Source organism: Mobula hypostoma, chromosome 18 (assembly GCF_963921235.1).
Source record: "Mobula hypostoma chromosome 18, sMobHyp1.1, whole genome shotgun sequence".
Lineage (NCBI taxonomy): Eukaryota > Metazoa > Chordata > Chondrichthyes > Myliobatiformes > Myliobatidae > Mobula > Mobula hypostoma.
Genome location: NC_086114.1, coordinates 11958689 through 11977184, shown reverse-complemented (window position 1 = coordinate 11977184; position 18496 = coordinate 11958689). Strand labels below are relative to the sequence as shown.

Sequence of the window (18496 nt, the reverse complement as noted above, 5' to 3'; positions counted from 1 at the left end):
TCAGGCGGCATCTGTGGAGAGGAATAAATAATTTATGTTTTGGGATGAGGCCTTTTAGTCTAGCTCCATTCTTACCCCATCCAACCTCTTCTATTGCCTCCCTATGGTGGCACTCCTCCATCCCTTTCACCATGGTCCACTCTCCTCTCCTATCAGATTCCTTCTTCAGCACGTTACCTTTTCGACCTATCACCTCCCGACTCTTCACTTCACCCCCCCTCCCTCTCCCACCCATCTTCCCCCTCACTTGGCTTCACCTATCATCTGCCAGTTCGAACTCCTTCCCCTCGCCCGCCACCTTATTCTGGCATCTTCCCCTCTCCTTTCCAGTTCTGATATTGGCCCAACATTTTGACTGTTTATTCCTCTCCTGAGATGCTACTTGACCTGCTGAGTTCCACCAGCATTTTGTGTGTGTTGCTGATGTCCTTGATTGAGCCGGCATGTGCTCGACGGGCAGAAAAGCCACCTCCTGTACTGTAATCTAGTTATTTATTTTATTTAGAGATACAGCGTGTGATAGACCCTTCTGGCCCTTTGATCTGCACCACCAGGAACCCACTGATTTAACCCTAGCCTGATCACGGGACAATTTACAATGACCAATTAGCCTACTAACTGGTACATCTTTGGACTGTGGGAGGAAACCAGAGCACCCGGAGGAAACCCATGCAGACGCTGGGAGGATGTACAAACTCCTTACAGATGATGTCAGAAGTGAACTCTGACCTCCGATACCCCAAGCTGTAATAGCATTGCACTAATCGGTATGTTACCATGGCGCCCGTAATCTCTCTCTGTTGCTGCAGCGGATAAATTGCAGTCTCCTCCTTAATATTTGACTGCAGTGGGGTTTGGAGCTGGGAGTCAGAGCGAGAATCTCCCCAACTTGCCTAGGCCCTGACCTCTATCTCAAAGTATCCAGGGGATCTTCTAGTCTTTCATCGGGCTCCCACGCGGAGCCATTTGGGAAGTTTAATCTCCTATTAATATTTAACATGAATGAAATGGTGCATTTAGCCTCGTGCAGGTGTTCTAGTGGTTTGTCTCCTGGTGTGCTTTCTCATCTTCCAGTCAAAGAAATATTACGAGCAGAAGTGCCGAGAGGCAGACGAGGCGGAGCGTATGTCAGAGCGTGCAAACTCCATCGGAAACCCAAAGCAAATGGAAAAGGTACGAGACACTGTAGATTACAACCCTTAAATATTCCCTCTACATTATTTCCCACTTTTGAATAATAATATATTTTTCCTTTCACTTGAAGGCTCTTCTCTTAAAATTTCCTTTTGCATTTCCCGTCAATGTATCATCTTGCTGTCCTCGGCATTCCATGAGCTGTATAGACATATAATATAAAAACCGGACCGAGTGAATATTTTTATTGTGTTCCTTTGGGCCAATGTGCTGTTTTTTTGTTGAGTGCCTTGAGAACTTTGACTCTCTGCTTGCATGCCCTGGTCTTAAGACCATAAAATACAGGAGTGGAATTGAGCTATCAAGTCTGCTTCATTATTCAACCTTTGATCCTTTTTCCTCACCCTCATTCTTGAATGTTATTGCCTTACCAATCAAGACCTATCAATCTCTGCTTCAAATACACCCAAAGACTTGGCTTCCACGGCAACGAATTCCACAGGTTCTCCACCTCTGGTTGAAGAAATTCCTCCTCATCTCAGTTCTAAAGGGTTGTCCCTTTATTCTGAAGATGTACCCTCAAATCCTGGACTCTCCTACTAGTAGAAAGATCCTCTCCTCGTCCACTGTATTCGGGCCTTTCAGTGTTCAGTAGGTTTGAACATAATTTCACCCACCTCCCTACCATGTCACCACCACTGCTTCTGAACTCCACTGACCACAGGCCCAGAGGTGTGAATCGCTCCTCTTTTTCTTCTTTCCTAGAGAAACAGGCAGTAACTGAAGGGTCAGCAGGTGAACAATATGCACTATTTCTAGTTTTCCCTCTTGTGTTTGTAGACTTGTGTTTTATCATGGACCCTGACCCTAGTCAGAGCACGCAATGTTGCGACTGCAAAGGAAAGTTTAAGAAAAACTTCAGATGCTGGAAACACTCTGAAGGTCAGGCAGCATCTGTAGAGGGAGAAAGCAGTTGATGTTTCAGGTTCAGAACCCTTCTGAATTTAGAAAGGGTGTTGGCTGTCAGTGGGAAAGGGATGTACAGAACAAAGGGAATATCTATGATAGGATGAGACCAAATGTCATAATAAGGGGTTAAGGGGGTTAATCATACAAACTGCTTCTTCTTCCAAAAATGCTAAGGGTTTCTAGCACATCCTGATTTAGTGACTTCTAATGGATGTTTCTGTCTTTCGGAGCCTGATACGATGTGCACGCAGACACATTGCAGCGGGGGCCAACGGACACCCTGGAAATAGAACAGCAATTTCTCTCGTCTTATGGTGCTCGAGCCAAATGTAGCTCTGTACGAGCATCCGGACCAGTCGCCAACTTCTGCACCACTTAGACAGAGGGAAGGACAATATTTCACTTACTCAATTGTGAGCAGATTACCGCACTTAGCCAAAATGTAGCTGAAATGTTTCTAAATTAAACGTCTTGGCGGAAATGGTAGAGAGAGATAGTACAATACATAGGTCTCTAGACCACAGTCTTTAGTTAGTGATGTAATGGAAATCTTACCAGCACCCCCCTCATTTATTGCCTCTCTGTCCGCTTCTCACATTCTCTCTGTTCTGTCTCTGTCTGTCCCCCTCCCCACCATCCTTTCTCTGGCAACTGCATCCCCATCCCTCCCCAAGCCTCTCTCTCCCTGTCTCCCCACCACAGCTTTCCTCTCCTCGCTGTCTGTCGCTTCCTCCTCCCCACCCTTTGCACTCTGTCTCTGCCTCCTCTCATCTATCTTCCTCTCTCCTCATGTCTTCCAGAGCTTTGAATTTTGCTCCGAGTTCACTTGCAAGGGTTAATTACTTCTGTTAAAATGAACTGGTCTAGCCATATTAACCCCATGGCTACCAGAGCAGGTCAAAGGCTAGGAACCCTGTGGTGTGTAACTCACCTCCTGCCTTCCCAAAGCCTGTCCACCATCTACAAGACAGTCTCCCTTTCCCTTTCTCTACAAGGCTCAGGTCAGGAGTGTAATGGAATACTCACCACTCATCTGGATGAGTGCAGCTCCATCAACACTCAAGCAGCTTGACACCATCCAGTACAAGGCAGCCCACTTGATTGATACCCCTTCCACAAGCATCCGATCCCTCCACCATCGACGAACAGTTGCAGCAGTGTGTACTATCTACAAGATGCACTGCAACAACACACCAAAGTTCCTAAGGCAGCACCTTCCAGACCCACGACCACTACCATTTAGATCAAGAAGGACGAGAATGGCCGGAAGCCGGGAACGCCACTACTTGGAAATGCCCCTCCAAGTCACAGACCATTCTGACTCGGAAACGTATCGCCCTTCCTTCATTGTCGCTGGGTCAAAATCATGGAATTCCTTCCCTAACAGCACTGTGGGTGTACCTACACCTCAGGGACTGCAGCGGTTCAAGAAGGCAGTTCATCACCACCTTCTCAAGGGTAACTAGGGATGGGCAATAAATAGTCACAGTCATAGTCATAGTCATACTTTATTGATCCCGGGGAAATTGGTTTTCGTTACAGTTGCACCATAAATAATAAATAGTAGTAGAACCATAAATAGTTAAATAGTAATATGTAAATTATGCCAGTAAATTATGAAATAAGTCCAGGACCAGCCTATTGGCTCAGGGTGTCTGACCCTCCAAGGGAGGAGTTGTAAAGTTTGATGGCCACAGGCAGGAATGACTTCCTATGACGCTCTGTGTTGCATCTCGGTGGAATGAGTCTCTGGCTGAATGTACTCCTGTGCCCAACCAGTACATTATGTAGTGGATGGGAGACATTGTCCAAGATGGCATGCAACTTCGACAGCATCCTCTTTTCAGACACCACCGTCAGAGAGTCCAGTTCCATCCCCACAACATCACTAGCCTTACGAATGAGTTTGTTGATTCTGTTGGTGTCTGCTACCCTCAGCCAGCTGCCCCAGCACATAACAGCAAACATGATAGCACTGGCCACCACAGACTCGTAGAACATCCTCAGCATTGTCCGGCAGATGTTAAAGGACCTCAGTCTCCTCAAGAAGTAGAGACGGCTCTGACCCTTCTTGTAGACAGCCTCAGTGTTCTTTGACCAGTCCAGTTTATTGTCAATTCGTATCCCCAGGTATTTGTAAACCTCCACCACGTCCACACTGACCCCCTGAATGGAAACAGGGGTCACTGGTACCTTAGCTCTCCTCAGGTCTACCACCAGCTCCTTAGTCTTTTTCACATTAAGCTGCAGATAATTCTGCTCACACCATGTGACAAAGTTTCCTACCGTAGCCCTGTACTCAGCCTCATCTCCCTTGCTGATGCATCTAACTATGGCAGAGTCATCCGAAAACTTCTGAAGATGACAAGACTCTGTGCAGTAGTTGAAGTCCGAGGTGTAAATGGTGAAGAGAAACGGAGACAAGACAGTCCCCTGTGGAGCCCCAGTGCTGCTGGCTTAGCTGGTGATGCCCGCATCCCATAAATGAATATATAAGTAATCAGGCCGATTTCTAAACCGTATGAATCTGGCCTTTTCCAACCCAAGGCAATGTGTTCCGTGTGTCTGATCACACTAGCAGCCCCTGACCATAGAAGCTCACCAGACCTCCGAGCAAAGTTACTAAGTACTTGTTGGATCCTGATGACTTTGTGAACCAGAGGCTCTTCAGAAATGAAGAATGAGGCACAGAATTCGCTGCTCACTGCTGTTTATTGAGTATTACAAGATCAAAGAACAAACAAAGAAAAAGAACAAAAAAAGTCACGGCCGTCTTCTACAAAAACTAGCTCTGACTGAAAAGAAAACAGTATTCTGGTGACAGCAACTAATCTATAAAATAGCTGGATTCAAAAAGCGCGCTATCTGCTGCAGAAAAACTGAGAAGCCTCTAGAAAATACAGAATTAGCTATACCTACAATATTGGAAAATTCACGTAAGTGGGGGCGTGGAATTTGCTGTCGATGGGGGCGAGGGGTGGTAGAGGCAGGCACATTAGGGACATTTAAGAGACTATTAGATAGGCACATGGATGAAAGAAAAATGGAGGGCTACATGGGGGGCAAGGGTTAGAATGATCTTAGAGCAGGTTAACGAGTTGGCACAACATTGTGGGCTAAAGGGCTTGTATTGTATGTTGAACAATTATACGTATACGGATGGTTACATAAAAATACAAGCAACCATAGAAAAGATTAAACTAGGAGAAAAATAACAACTTTACCCTCCAATCCAACATATTTTATATTAAATGAAATTATTAGGCAGGACACTATTCTTACTGCCTACTATGACGTTGGTGCTTAGGGCAGCAGTGAAGGCCAAAGAGCATCTAATGTAACGCAGGTCTTCCATCTCGGGCAGGGTTCAGGGGTTCCTTCGTCACGTCGGTAGTTTTCTCTCGGGTTTCACTACTGTCAGTCGTGCAAGTTCCAGGCAGAGTCTCAGGAATACCATCACACTTAGATGCAGATTTATTCTTCATTGCTGTTTCTCTAACAATTTTCTTTTACCATTCACGGTTATCAGCTGAACCCCCAAACCTGGAGGACTGGTCGACCACCCTTGGTCTGTCCGCTACCCTTTGACCTGTTTGTCATGGGTGACCCTACCAAGAGCCAAAGCATAAAGCCCTGACTCCAGCCAAATGTACCGTAACCTTCCGGGTCTTTGAGGCATGCAAGCCTCCAAACCCTACGACAAGGTTGTGGTCCTCTTGGTGGTATTGGGCAGGTTGAAAAGGCAGAAATGGTTTTTAAAAAAATCCTCAGGCACTCATTCGAGGGGGCAGAGATTAATCTATGCAATTGTTCATTTCTGATCTAAGCTGATATCTCGGGATGGTATGTGCAAAGTGTTTAAAATGGTGACGTACAGAGATAACCGCATCCTCTGTGCCCACAGCTCTGGGAATGTACCTGTTGTCTCTGCTTGTGTTAAACACTTTGCGCATAGACTCTCGTCTCACTCAGCCTCCCCTGTGTGTGCCCACGAGTGTCTCAGTGCCATCTGGACTCAGAGATATTTTTCACCTGTGATTCCTGAACATTGTCAAGTTCAGCCCACACAACCACAAAATGATGTCAGGCCTGGAACGATGCACAGAGCTCAGGGACTACAGGATCTCCCTTGAGGGCTCTGTTTGCGCAGGCGCTGCACAGCTGAGGTACTAAGCTGGATACCATCATCTGTTTTCTGCTGCCCAATCCTGGTTCGGTTATCATGAAGCCAGATCTGAAGGAACAGAATAGTTGTGGATAGCAATGGCTTCATGTGATTCCAATAGGGAGCTGTGTCAGTGTGAATGATCAAAGTAAATTTATTATGAAAGTATACGTATGTCACCATATATTATGCTGAGATTTATCTTCTTGCAGACATTCACAGAAGAACACAGCAATGCTATAGAAAATAATGGAAATCTACACAGAAACAAACACTGACAAGTAGCCAATGTGCAAAAAAAGACAATCTGTGCAAATACAAAATAAATTATGTTAAATAAATAAATAATACCGAGAGCATAGGTTGTAGAATCCCTGAAAGTGAGTCCATAGGTTGTGGAATCAGCTCAGAGTTGAGGTGAGTGAAGTTATCCACACTGGTTCAGGAGCCTGATGGCTGTAGCGTAATAATTGTTCCTGAACCTGGTTCCTGAATGCTGGGTAAGAACAGGGATAAACCCGGTGAGGCTGCCTCCTGAACTTGAATAGTTTAGTGATCAGTGAGAGTGTAAAGTCAGCAATATTAAGCAATCAACTCTGGTCTGGTCTTGTATTGTATCAAACATCAGTGCTGGTAATGAAACAGCGTTTGTGTTTGCTCCACAGAGCCAGAACAAAGCCAGACAGTCTCAAGACGCCGTGGGTGACGCAGGTATGTCCACCGTGAGCCTCTCATAGTTTTTGTACAGAGCATGGGATTAAATTGGCCATGGGCTGCTTGCCCAGACTGCATTGCACCATTACCCCTCCCTGGCCCCAGTCACCATGTTACAGCATATTGCCCGTGCCATTGCCAAGCTCTCCTGAGTAAAACCCCAACATTTTCCTAAGTGTACATTTCTATCTTGTGCAGTACCAGACCTTTTGTCTACACACTGGGCTCCTGATGCTTAATTTATTATTAAAATATTCCATTTTAAGTTCTAGTTTCTGCCATTTTGTCTCTAAAAGGGTTTAATGGAAGGAGTTTAAAGCTGCATTTGAAAAACTGAAATATGCCTTTAATTGATTTACATGGCACTTTAGCAGTGAGTGTGACTGAAAGAAAGCTGGTAGGACAAAGTGAAGTGCTTTAAACAATTAACAGGAATTCTGCAGATGCTGGAAATTCAAGCAACACACATCAAAGTTGCTGGTGAACGCAGCAGGCCAGGCAGTCCTGACGAAGGGTCTCGGCCTGAAACGTCGACTGCACCTCTTCCTACAGATGCTGCCTGGCCTGCTGCATTCACCAGCAACTTTGATGTGTGTTGCTTTAAACAATTAAATTGCTTTGTTTACTCAGCCTGTCTGCATGGTCCTCCAGCACTGTTTAATCTTTTATATGTGGCTTTGTTCTTAAGCCACTGTCGCTAAGGTCAATAGACTTTTATCTATAAAGTTCCTGTTGGTCCTCAACTTTTAAGTGACTTGTGGTTCTTTTTGAAGTGTTGTCAACTTTTCAAATGTACTAAAGGTATAACTTTGTACAGAGTTGTCTGCAGCTTTAAAAACACTTTTTTTCTTTCTCTCTCTCATTCTCTCTCTCATCAGAAACAGCTAACTCCGTTTCGCTTTCAGCAGAGTCTGCTGAGCATTTCTTGTTTTTACTTCAGAGTTCTGACATTTGTAGATTTTTTTCTTGGTTTTCACTGACGAGATAACGTGAGTAATGGCTGGCAGAAAGGTGGTATGAAACACTTTGGCACGTGCTCAAACTTCTTTTTCTGTTACAAAATAAAGATTTGTGCATGTACGCCCTTAAGGTTGTCACCAATGAAAACCTAATCTTGATAACACTCTGTCCCTTTATTCTTTAACTATGCAAAGCTAAAATGTAAGTTTAGAGATGTGTCTTATACATTTCTGATCTATATCTGCATCCCATTGAAAAGACTACTTTTGAACCATGGAGACTTCAGCACTGAGCATACCTTTTGTAGTTAACATGCACCTTGTAAATTGACATCAGAGACATATGGTGTGATTACAACAAGTCACATATAAAAAAAAGCCTCCATTTATTCAGAAACTTAAAATCAGAAATGGGTTTTTATCACTGACTTATGTGATGTGAAATTTATTGCTTTGCTGCAGCATTACAGAGCAAAGATATAAAATGCTAAAATTTTCAAAAATAAATTGTATCAAAAGAAAAACAAGTTTGTGTTCATGGAGCATTCAGTAATCTGATGGCAGAGGGGGAAAAGCTGTTCCTGATTTGTTGAATGTGGTTCATCAGGCTCCGGTACTTCCTTCTTGTTGGTAATAATCAGAAGAGTGCATCTTCAGGATGGTGAGGGTCTTTAATGATGAATAAAATCACAAGAGATTTGCAGATGTTGGAAATCCAGAGCAACACACACAAGACACTGGAGGAACTCAGCAGGTCAGGCAACATCTATGGAGGGGAATAAACAGTCAACATTTTAGGCCAAGACCCATAGATGCTGCCTGACCTGCTGAGTTCTCTAGCATTGTGTGTGTGTGTGTGCCTGTGTTGCTCCAGTGAAGAATGCCTCCATCAAGCCAGTGAGCACTGTGAGGGTCATGTTTTTTGACTTCTCCAGTGCGTTCAACACCATCTGCCCTGCTCTGCTGGGGGAGAAGCTGACAGCGATGCAGGTGGATGCTTTCCTGGTGTCATGGATTCTTGATTACCTGACTGGCAGGCCACAGTACGTGTGCTTGCAACACTGTGTGTCCGACAGAGTGATCAGCAGCACTGGGGCTCCACAGGGGACTGTCTTGTCTCCCTTTCTCTTCACCATTTACACCTCAGACTTCAACTACTGCACAGAGTCTTGTCATCTTCAGAAGTTTTCGGATGACTCTGCCATAGTTGGATGCATCAGCAAGGGAGATGAGGCTGAGTACAGGGCTACGGTAGGAAACTTTGTCACATGGTGTGAGAAGAATTATCTGCTGCTTAATGTGAAAAAGACTAAGGAACTGGTGGTAGACCTGAGGAGAGCTAAGGTACCGGTGACCCCTGTTTCCATCCAGGGAGTCAGTGTGGATATGGTGGAGGATTACAAATACCTGGAGATATGAATTGACAATAATCTGGACTGGTCAAAGAACACTGAGGCTGTCTACAAGAAGGGTCAGAGCCGTCTCTATTTCCTGAGGAGACTGAGGTCCTTTAACATCTGCCGGACAATGCTGAGGATGTTCTGCAAGTCTGTGGTGGCCAGTGTTATCATGTTTGCTGTTGTGTGCTGGGGCAGCAGGCTGAGAGTAGCAGGCACCAACAGAATCAACAAACTCATTCGTAAGGCCAGTGATGTTGTGGGGATGGAACTGGACTCTGATGGTGGTGTCTGAAAAGAGGATGCTGTCGAAGTTGCATGCCATCTTGGACAATGTCTCCCATCCACTACATAATGTACTGGTTGGGCACAGGAGTACATTCAGCCAGAGACTCATTCCACCGAGATGCAACACAGAGCATCATAGGAAGTCATTCCTGCCTGTGGCCATCAAACTTTACAACTCCTCCCTTGGAGGGTCAGACACCCTGAGCCAATAGGCTGGTCCTGGACTTATTTCCTGGCATAATTTACATATTAATATTTAACTATTTATGGTTTTATTACTATTTATTATTTATGGAGCAACTGTAACGAAAATCCAATTTCCACCGGGATCAATAAAGTATGACTATGACTATGACCATGACTATAACTATCTTGAGACACCACCTCTGAAAGATGCCTCGACGGTGAGGAGGGTTGTGCCCATGATGGATCTGGCTAAGTCCACAAACCCCTGCAGCCTCCTGCAATCTTGTTGTATATAGTTATTGTTGTATATCTCACCATTATTCCAATGTGCTTCACAGAGTGAACTATTTTTGGAAATGTAAATGAGCTTTAGCTAATTGAGCCAGCAACTGTTTAATTTTTCACACAGTGTGATCTGCACATCAGCTGAATGAATTTTTTTGTTTAAGTGAGTCCAGGGAGGACTGCTGGTTAGAGTCCAAGAGAACTTCCTGTTCTTTCCAAAGTGGTGCAATGGGATCTTGTTTATTCACCTGAACGACCAGGAATGTCTAATATTTGAGAGTGCAAAGGTTTTATGCACAATTGTAGGGGGGGTCTGGAACCAATATCCTACAGCTGAGCGTATCAATCCCCAAAGCAAGAGTTGCCAAGTGAATCTAAAATAAGTTTAATATCTACTTTATATTTTGTCATTCATTCTTTTTCCTTTCCTCAGAGTGACATGAGGAGAAAAGATATGTTTGTGTTATTTATTTTTTAAAATTCTTTGCATAATTTGTCTTCTTTTGCACACTGGTTGTTTGTCAGTCTTTGTAGTTTTTCATTGACTCTATTGGATTTCTGTGTTCTACTGTGAATACATGCAAGAAAATGAATTTTGCATTTCATTTGGGAGGGGCTGGGGTTTTGGGCGGGTGTTGACGATCGAGATGCTGTTCTTTTTTGTGCGGGGGTTGGGTTTGATGTTTTTCTCTCAATGAATTTCATGCTTTTTCTTTGTTGCGTGGTTATTTGGGGAAGATGAATCTCAAAGTTGTATATAGATACATACTTCGATAATAAATTAACCTTTTGAAGCTTTGAAAAGAACCTCAGGGTTGTATATGCTGACATATACATACTTCGATAATAAATTTACTTTGACATTGACTTTGACATCATGTGAAATGCAATTCTTTCTGTAGCCGTCGAGGTGTGGTACCTGATAGACTGGTGACCTTCTTGTTCCCGGAAACTGAGGATTCAGATTCATTTATTCATTTCATGTACACTGAAACGAACAGTGAAATGCATCATTTGCATTAGCAACCAACACACCCAAGGATGTGCTGGGGGCTGCCAGCAAGTGTCACTATAATTTCCAGTACCAACATAGCATGCCCACCATTCTCTACTGAACAACAACAACAACACAACAAAAGAGACAAAACTAGTCCCTTTTCTCTCTCTCTGCCTACCTAATCCACTCAGACACAGGATTTCAAGCCCAGGACAGGCTGCCTCCATGACTCCATACAGTCACTGAGCAATACAGCTGATAAACAGGCCCTTTGGCCCATCTAGTCCATGCTGAACTGTTCTGCCTAGTGCCATTGACCTGTACCTGGGCCATAGCCCTCTCTACCCTTCCCAGCCACGTACTTATTCAAATTTCTCTTAAATGTTGAAGTCAAGCCCACATCCACTGGCAGCTCATTCCACATTCTCACCACCCTCTGAGTAAAGACGTTTCCTGTCATGTTCCTCTAAGTATTTCACCTTTCACCTTTAACCCATGACCTCTAATTCTAGTCTCACCTCTGGAAAAAGCCTGGTTGCATTTTCCCTTCCAACCTCCAGTCCCTGGCCCAGAATCGCAGACATCAGGCCTCTGACTTCCAAATGTGTCATTCACAGAGGCTTCAACTCCCGGACTTGCTGCCTTCAGTCATCAACCCTCTGGCTTGCTTCCAATGTCGCGAAGAGCCTGCTGTAGGGAGTCTAGTCAGAAACGCCCAGATGGGTGGTAGGCTGAGTTTTGAGCCAGGTCAGAAGTCTTCATCCTCAAACATCCTTTTTCTTCTCGGTACAAAGGCTGTGCTGGTGTATGGAACGAAGAACACTACAGCCCTTCAACCCATGATATTGTGCCAACGCTTTAACCTACTGGAAGATCAATCTAGTCCTTCGCTCCTCATTTTCTATCATCCATGTGCCTATCTAAGAGTTGTATAAATGTCCCCAATGTACCTGCCTCTCCTACCACCCCTTGCACCAGGTCCTGTGCATTTACCACTTTTTTCAAAGAACCTACCTCTGATACACCCTCCTCCAATCACCTTAAAATTATGTCCCCTCATACTAGCTCATATTAGCCATTTCTGTCCTCAGAAAAAGTCTCTGGCTATCCACTCGATCTACTCCTCTTATTATCTTATACACTTCTTTCAACTTACCACTAATCCTCCTTCACTTTAAAGAGACATGATATTCCGCAGGGATCTCTGCTGGGACCTCTGCTGTTTGTGATGTATATAAATGACTTGGATGAAAATGTAGATAGGTGGGTTGGTAAGTTTGCAGATGATACCAAAATTGGTGGGGTAGTGGGTAGTGTAGAAGATTGGCAAATAATACAGCGCAATATAAATCAGTTGTAGATGTGAGCAGAATAATGGCTGATAGAGCTTAACCCAGATAAATGTGAAGTGTTGCACCTTGGTAGGGCAAATGCAAGGAGGCAGTGCTCTATTAAGGGCAAGACCCTTAATAGTGTTGCTGAGCAGAGCGATTTTGGGGTCCAAGTTCATATCTCCATGAAAGTGGCTACACAAATCAAAAGGGTGGCTAAGAAAGCTTATGGTGTGCTTGCTTTTATTAGTTGAGTTCAAAAGTCAAGAGGTGATGTTGCAACTTCATAGAGCTCTGGTTAAGGCCACATCTGGAGTATTGCGTAAAGTTCTCTTTGCCCAATAATAGGAAGGATGTTGAAGCTTTGGAGAGGGTGCAAAAGAGGTTTACCAGGGTGCTGCCTGGTTTAGAAGGCATGTGCTATTATGAGAGGCTGGACAAACTTGAGTTGTTTTCTTTGGAGCAGCGGGGTCCGAGGGGAGATCTGATAGATTATGAGAGGCATGGAACATAAGAACATAAGAAATAGGAGCAGGAGTCGGCCATCTGGCTTGTCAAGCCTGCTCTGCCATTCAATAAGGTCATGTCTGATCTGGCCATGGACTCATCTCCACCTACCTGCCTTTTCCCCATAACCCTTAATTCCCCTACTATGCAAAAATCTATTCAACCCTGTCTTAAATATATGACCTGAAGTAGTCTCCACTGCTTCATTGGGCAGATAATTCACAGATTCACTGCACCCTGGGGAAAGCAGTTCCTCCTCATCTCTGTCCTAAATCTATACCCCCAACTCTTGAGGCTAGTTCTAGTTTCACCTACCAGTGGAAACAACTTTCCTGCTTCTATCTTATCTATCCCTTTCATAATTTTATATGTTTCTGTAAGATCTCCTCTCATTCTTCTGAATTCCAGTGAGTACAGTCCCAGGCGACTCAATCTCTCATAGTCTAACCCCCTCATCTCTGGAATCAACCTGGTGAACCTCCTCTGCACCACCTCCAAAGCCAGTATATCTTTCCTCAAGTAAGGAGAACAGAACTGCACTTAGTACTCCAGATGTGGCCTCACCAATACCGTGTATATTTGCAGCATAATCTCCCTGCTCTTAACATTCAATTCCTCTGGCAATGAAGGTCAACATTCCATTTGCCTTTTTGATAGCCTGCTGCACCTGCAAACCAACCTTTGTGATTCCTGCACAAGCTCTCCCAAGTCCCTCTGCACAGCAGCGTGCTGCAATTTTTTTTAACATTTAACTAATAATCTGATCTTCCATTTTTCCTTCCAAAGTGGATGACCTTGCATTTACCAACATTGTATTCCATCTGCCAGACCCTTGCCCACTCACTTAACCTATCTATATCTCTCTGCAGACTCTCTGTATTTTCTGCACAATTTGCTTTTTCACTCAAATTAGTGTCATCTGCAGACTTAGATACACTACACTTGGTCCCCTCTTCCAGATCGTTAATGTACATCGTGAACAGTTGTGGGCCCAGCACCGACCCATGTGGCACACCGCTCACCACTGATTGCCAACCAGAGAAACACACATGTATCCCAACTCTCTGCTTTCTATTAGTTAACCAATCCTCTATCCATGTTAATACATCTCCCCCAACTCTATACATCCTTATCTTATGGATAAGTCTTTTATGTGGCACCTTATCAAGCGCCTTCTGGAAATCCAAGTAAATAACATCCATCTATTCCCCTCTATCCACTGCGCTCATTATGTCCTCAAAGAACTCCAGTAAGTTTGTCAAACAGGACCTGCCTTTGCTGAATCCATGCTGTGTCTGCCTGATAGATCCATTTCTTTCCACATGCCTCGCTATTTTTTCCTTAATGCTAGCTTCAAGCATTTTCCCAATGACAGATGTTAAACTAACGGGCCTATAATTACCTGCCATTTGCCTACATCCTTTTTTGAACAGTGGCATGACATTCACTGCCTTCCAATCTGCCGGGACCTGCCCAGAGTCCAGAGGATTTTGGTAAACTATCACCAAAACCTCTACTATAACTTCTGCCATTTCTTTCAGTACTCTGGGATGCGTTCCATCAGGACCAGGGGACTTGTCTTAGACAGAATAGATGGGGAGTATCTTTCTCCCCAGGGTAGAAGGTAAGAAGGGGTAGATTCAAAGGGGATGTGAGGGGTCTTTTACTCAGAGAGTGGTGGATGCCTGGAATGTGCTGCCTGGTATGGTGGTAGAGGCAAATATATCAGAGACTTTTAAGAGACGTTTAGATAGGCAGGTGGATGTAAGGAAGATGGAGGGATATGGTCATGATGTAGGTAAGAGGGATTTGTTTTTGGGGGTTTTTGATTTACGTTTTAGCTGGTTCGGCACAACATTGTGGGCCGAAGGACCTGCTCCTGTGCAAACTGTCCTATGATCTATGTTTAAAATCCTAGCTTGCTCAGCCTATTCTCAGCAGCCAAGCTCTCTAACCCAGGCAGCATCCTGGTAAATCTCCTCTGCACCCTCTCTAAGTCTTCCACATCTTTCCTATAATGAGAGGACCAGAACTGAACACACCACTCCAGGTGTTGTCTAATCAGGGTTTTAGAGAGTTGCAACATTACCTGACAGCTCTTGAATTCATCCCCAGATGAGTAATGAAGGCCGATACGCTATATGCCTTCTTACACCTGGCAGGACTAGAAAAAAACAAGACCTGACAAAGGGCAGATGAGCTCCTTGTAAGCCAACGGCCATCTTCCGTGGAAGAGGTTAAAGCCTCACCACGTATCTACGAATCGTATGCCATGCACCTAGTTAGAAGAGACATGATGAACTTGGGCGCTGCACCGTGTGCCTGGACCTGCCCAAGGCCTCCACCTAAGGAAGGGCCGAGCTCGAAGAAGCGGCCGCGGCTGGAGGCTGACGCGGCCTCCGGCTCGAGTTCGGCGGGGGCTGCAACAGGTGGTGCCAAGGCGGCCAGCGAGAACAAACTGGAGGAGAGGCTGTACTTGGTGCTGTCGGAAGATCGAAGAAGATGGAAGTGCATAGCCGCCAACCTCGGATTTCGGATGGCACCCACTGACTGACTCACCCTATCAACTTGCACAGTAACTTTAAGGGATCTATGGACACACATCTTGAAAGAAATGGTGGTTAATTATCAAGGTCTGTCTTTGCGAAGAGAAGAGTCCCGCAAAATGGGAAGTGATCCAGTTTCGGTGACTCGCTATGAATCATTAGTGACGGAGGGTGGAGTGGTGCAACAGGGCACCGTTGAGTGTAAGGCCAATCCTCTCATACACTTCTGTGAGTGTGTTGACAAAGGCTTGGAGCTTGGTCTCAGAGCACATGGAAATACAAGTGTCATCCGTACCCTTCCGCTCGACCAGGGGGAGCAGGTGACCTGGATTCTGGACCATAGTCGTCAGAAGTTGAACACTTTCCCACACTGTCTGAAGGTTCACTCCTATCCTGTGAGAAGTTTAAGGATGTCCAGCCATGATGCAGCGAGGGAAAAGCTGTTGTTGAAACATAACACAAGGGACTCTTCAGATGCTGAAAATACAGAGACAGAGACAGACACACACACACACAATGCTGGAGGAACTCAGCAGGTCAGACAGCATCTACAGAGAGGACTAAGCAGTCAACATTTCGGGCTAAGACCCTGCATCAGGACTGAGTGTAAAGGCAAAATAACGTACAGACTCCTCACAGACACCAGCAGAAACCAGGTCACTGGCTCTGTAATAGCATAATGCTAAGGGCTACAGTACCGTGCTGCCCCACATTGTTCCAAGGGATGGACAATCCATTCCCTGCCTTCTTGTCTCTTTTTCTATTGAACATTCTGGTTCCCCTCTCATCCCTTCTCCTCGCCTGTCTATCACCTCCCTCTGGTGCCCCTCTTCCTCCCCTTTCTTCCATAATCCACTGTCCTCCATGATCAGATTCCTCCCTCAGTCCTTTATTTCTTCCACATTTCATCTCCCAGCTTCTCACTTCATCCTCACTCCACCACGTACCCCTCCTTTCCCCTCATCTGACTTCATCTATTGCCTGCCAGCTTGTACTCCTTTCCCTCACCCTGCCTTCTTCCCTCTTCCTTTCCAGTCCTGATGAAGGGTCTTGGCCCGAAACGTTCACTGCTTATTCCCCTCCTTAGATGTTGAAACTTGACTTTTGGCGAGATTGGATACTTGAAGACAGAGGACGAGGAAAGAGCACAGAAGTGGAACAAAATTGTAAAGACCTGGTGGGAATTCATTGGACCCGATCCTTCAACTATCCTCTCTGACCTGTACAATCGTTTGGATTTTCCGCCCAATCTCACCAGAGTGGTTAACCAAGAGTGAAACGGCAAGCGTTGGACTTGTGCAGAATGAGAATCAGTTTACTGGCCTGGTGATGCAAGTTTTGGGTAAAGCTGGTAGAGAAACCACACATTTCCTGTCATTGACGCCCATCACAGCTGGCAGTACATTGCTTTTTGAAAATGGCCCTTTGGCTTTCTCATTTGAGAAAACAATTCCATTACTCTTGCGGCTGATAAGGAGACGCAATGCCAAATCAGCTGAACAGAATTCATGTGCATTTATTCTCTAGCATTTTCAGTGTGTTTGGCGATGAGGGATGGTGGTTGAAATGTGCTAATTCAAGAGAAACACAGACAAGTGCTGATCAAAATCAAGAATCGGGTTTATTATCAGGTTTACAACAGTGAGGCATTCTCATTAAAACCTATTGAATATTGAAAGGCCTAGACACTTTGGACATGGTGAGATGTTTTCTATAGTGGGGGACACCCTCAGAATAGAAGGACCTCCACTTAGAACAGAGATGAGAAGGAATTTCATTAGCTCGAGTGTGTTGAATCTTTGGAAACCATTTCTGCAGACAGCAGAGGAGGCCAAGTCACTGGGTATCTTTAAAGCAAGGGTTGATAGATATTTGATTAGTAAAGGTGTCAAAGGTTACGGAGAAAAGGCAGGAGAGTGGGGTTGAGTGGGATAATAAATCAGCCATGATGAAATGGTCGAGTAGGCTCGATGGGCCAAATGGCCTAATTCTGCTCCTGTGTATGTCTTATGGTCTTATGCAGTTGAAATTTGTTATTTTGCAGCAATAGTACAGTGCAAAATAACTATAAATTACGATAAGAATATATCAAAGTAATAAATAGTGCAAGAAGAGAGCAGAATGGTTGAGGTAGTTTTCATGGCTCATGGACCATTCAGAAATCTGATGGTAGAGGGGAAGAAGCTGTTCCTAAAACGTTGAATGTGTGCCTTGAACCTCCTATATCATTAAGCATCAGACATCATTAAGGACCTTCAGCATCCAGGACATGCCCTCTTCTCGTTATTACCATCAGGGAAGTGAGGAAGGGGAATGTTCCCGATGTCCTGGATGTCAGTGCACCTCAATGCCAGCCCCTCAGAATTGTCCCAGAATCCATGGTCGTCGCAATCCGCCTGCTGTCCATAAGAGCTGATGGTGCTGAGCTGTGGATGAGTTCAGGGTCAGGACCACTGCACCGTCCCCATTTCACACTGTCGCTTCATGGGCCCCGAACAAGAAATGTGACGGATTATCCTGAGCCATATAACGACTCCTTTTCCCACCTCCCCTGGTCTGGTGCACCAGGAGGTGCAGTGCAGTAGTCGAGCTAGGGGCAGCTGAATCATTGTACAAATGTGCTGATCTCTGTCTGGTGACACCTGACAGGAAATGCATGTGAAGCTACTCTGGTAGCTATTTCCGTCCACTTGTTCCCCTCGCTGCTCGTGCAGAAGCTGTGACGTGTGTTTTGGTTTCTATATGATTTCTTTATAGGCAGAGATGTAGCACAGAGACCGGCCATTCAGCCCATTGAGCCTGTGCTGCCCAGCAACTACCCCTATGGTATTGTTTAATATTGTCACATGTACAGTGAAAAATTTTTGTTTGCATACATGCAGACGAATCATTCCGTACGTTGATGCAGTACAAAGGGTGGGGGGGGGGTAGAAAGAAGAATGCAGGATACGGTGTTTCATTTACTGTTGAAGGCTTACGATGAGCTGACTTACATTAGTCATCGCATTGAATTCAGGA

The 18496-nt window shown here is 44.9% G+C and overlaps 1 protein-coding gene across 4 annotated transcripts in view; it reads left to right on the top strand.

Moving 5' to 3' along the window:
- Nucleotides 1-18496, top strand: part of LOC134358333 (proline-serine-threonine phosphatase-interacting protein 1-like) — a 116402-nt gene that overhangs the window by 60498 nt on the left and 37408 nt on the right. For all 4 annotated transcript variants that reach the window (XM_063070452.1, XM_063070454.1, XM_063070451.1 and 1 more), the window contains exons 7-8: nt 1075-1173; nt 6934-6979. In XM_063070452.1, coding sequence (XP_062926522.1) covers nt 1075-1173; nt 6934-6979 — 145 coding nt within the window. The remainder of the gene's footprint in view (nt 1-1074; nt 1174-6933; nt 6980-18496) is intronic.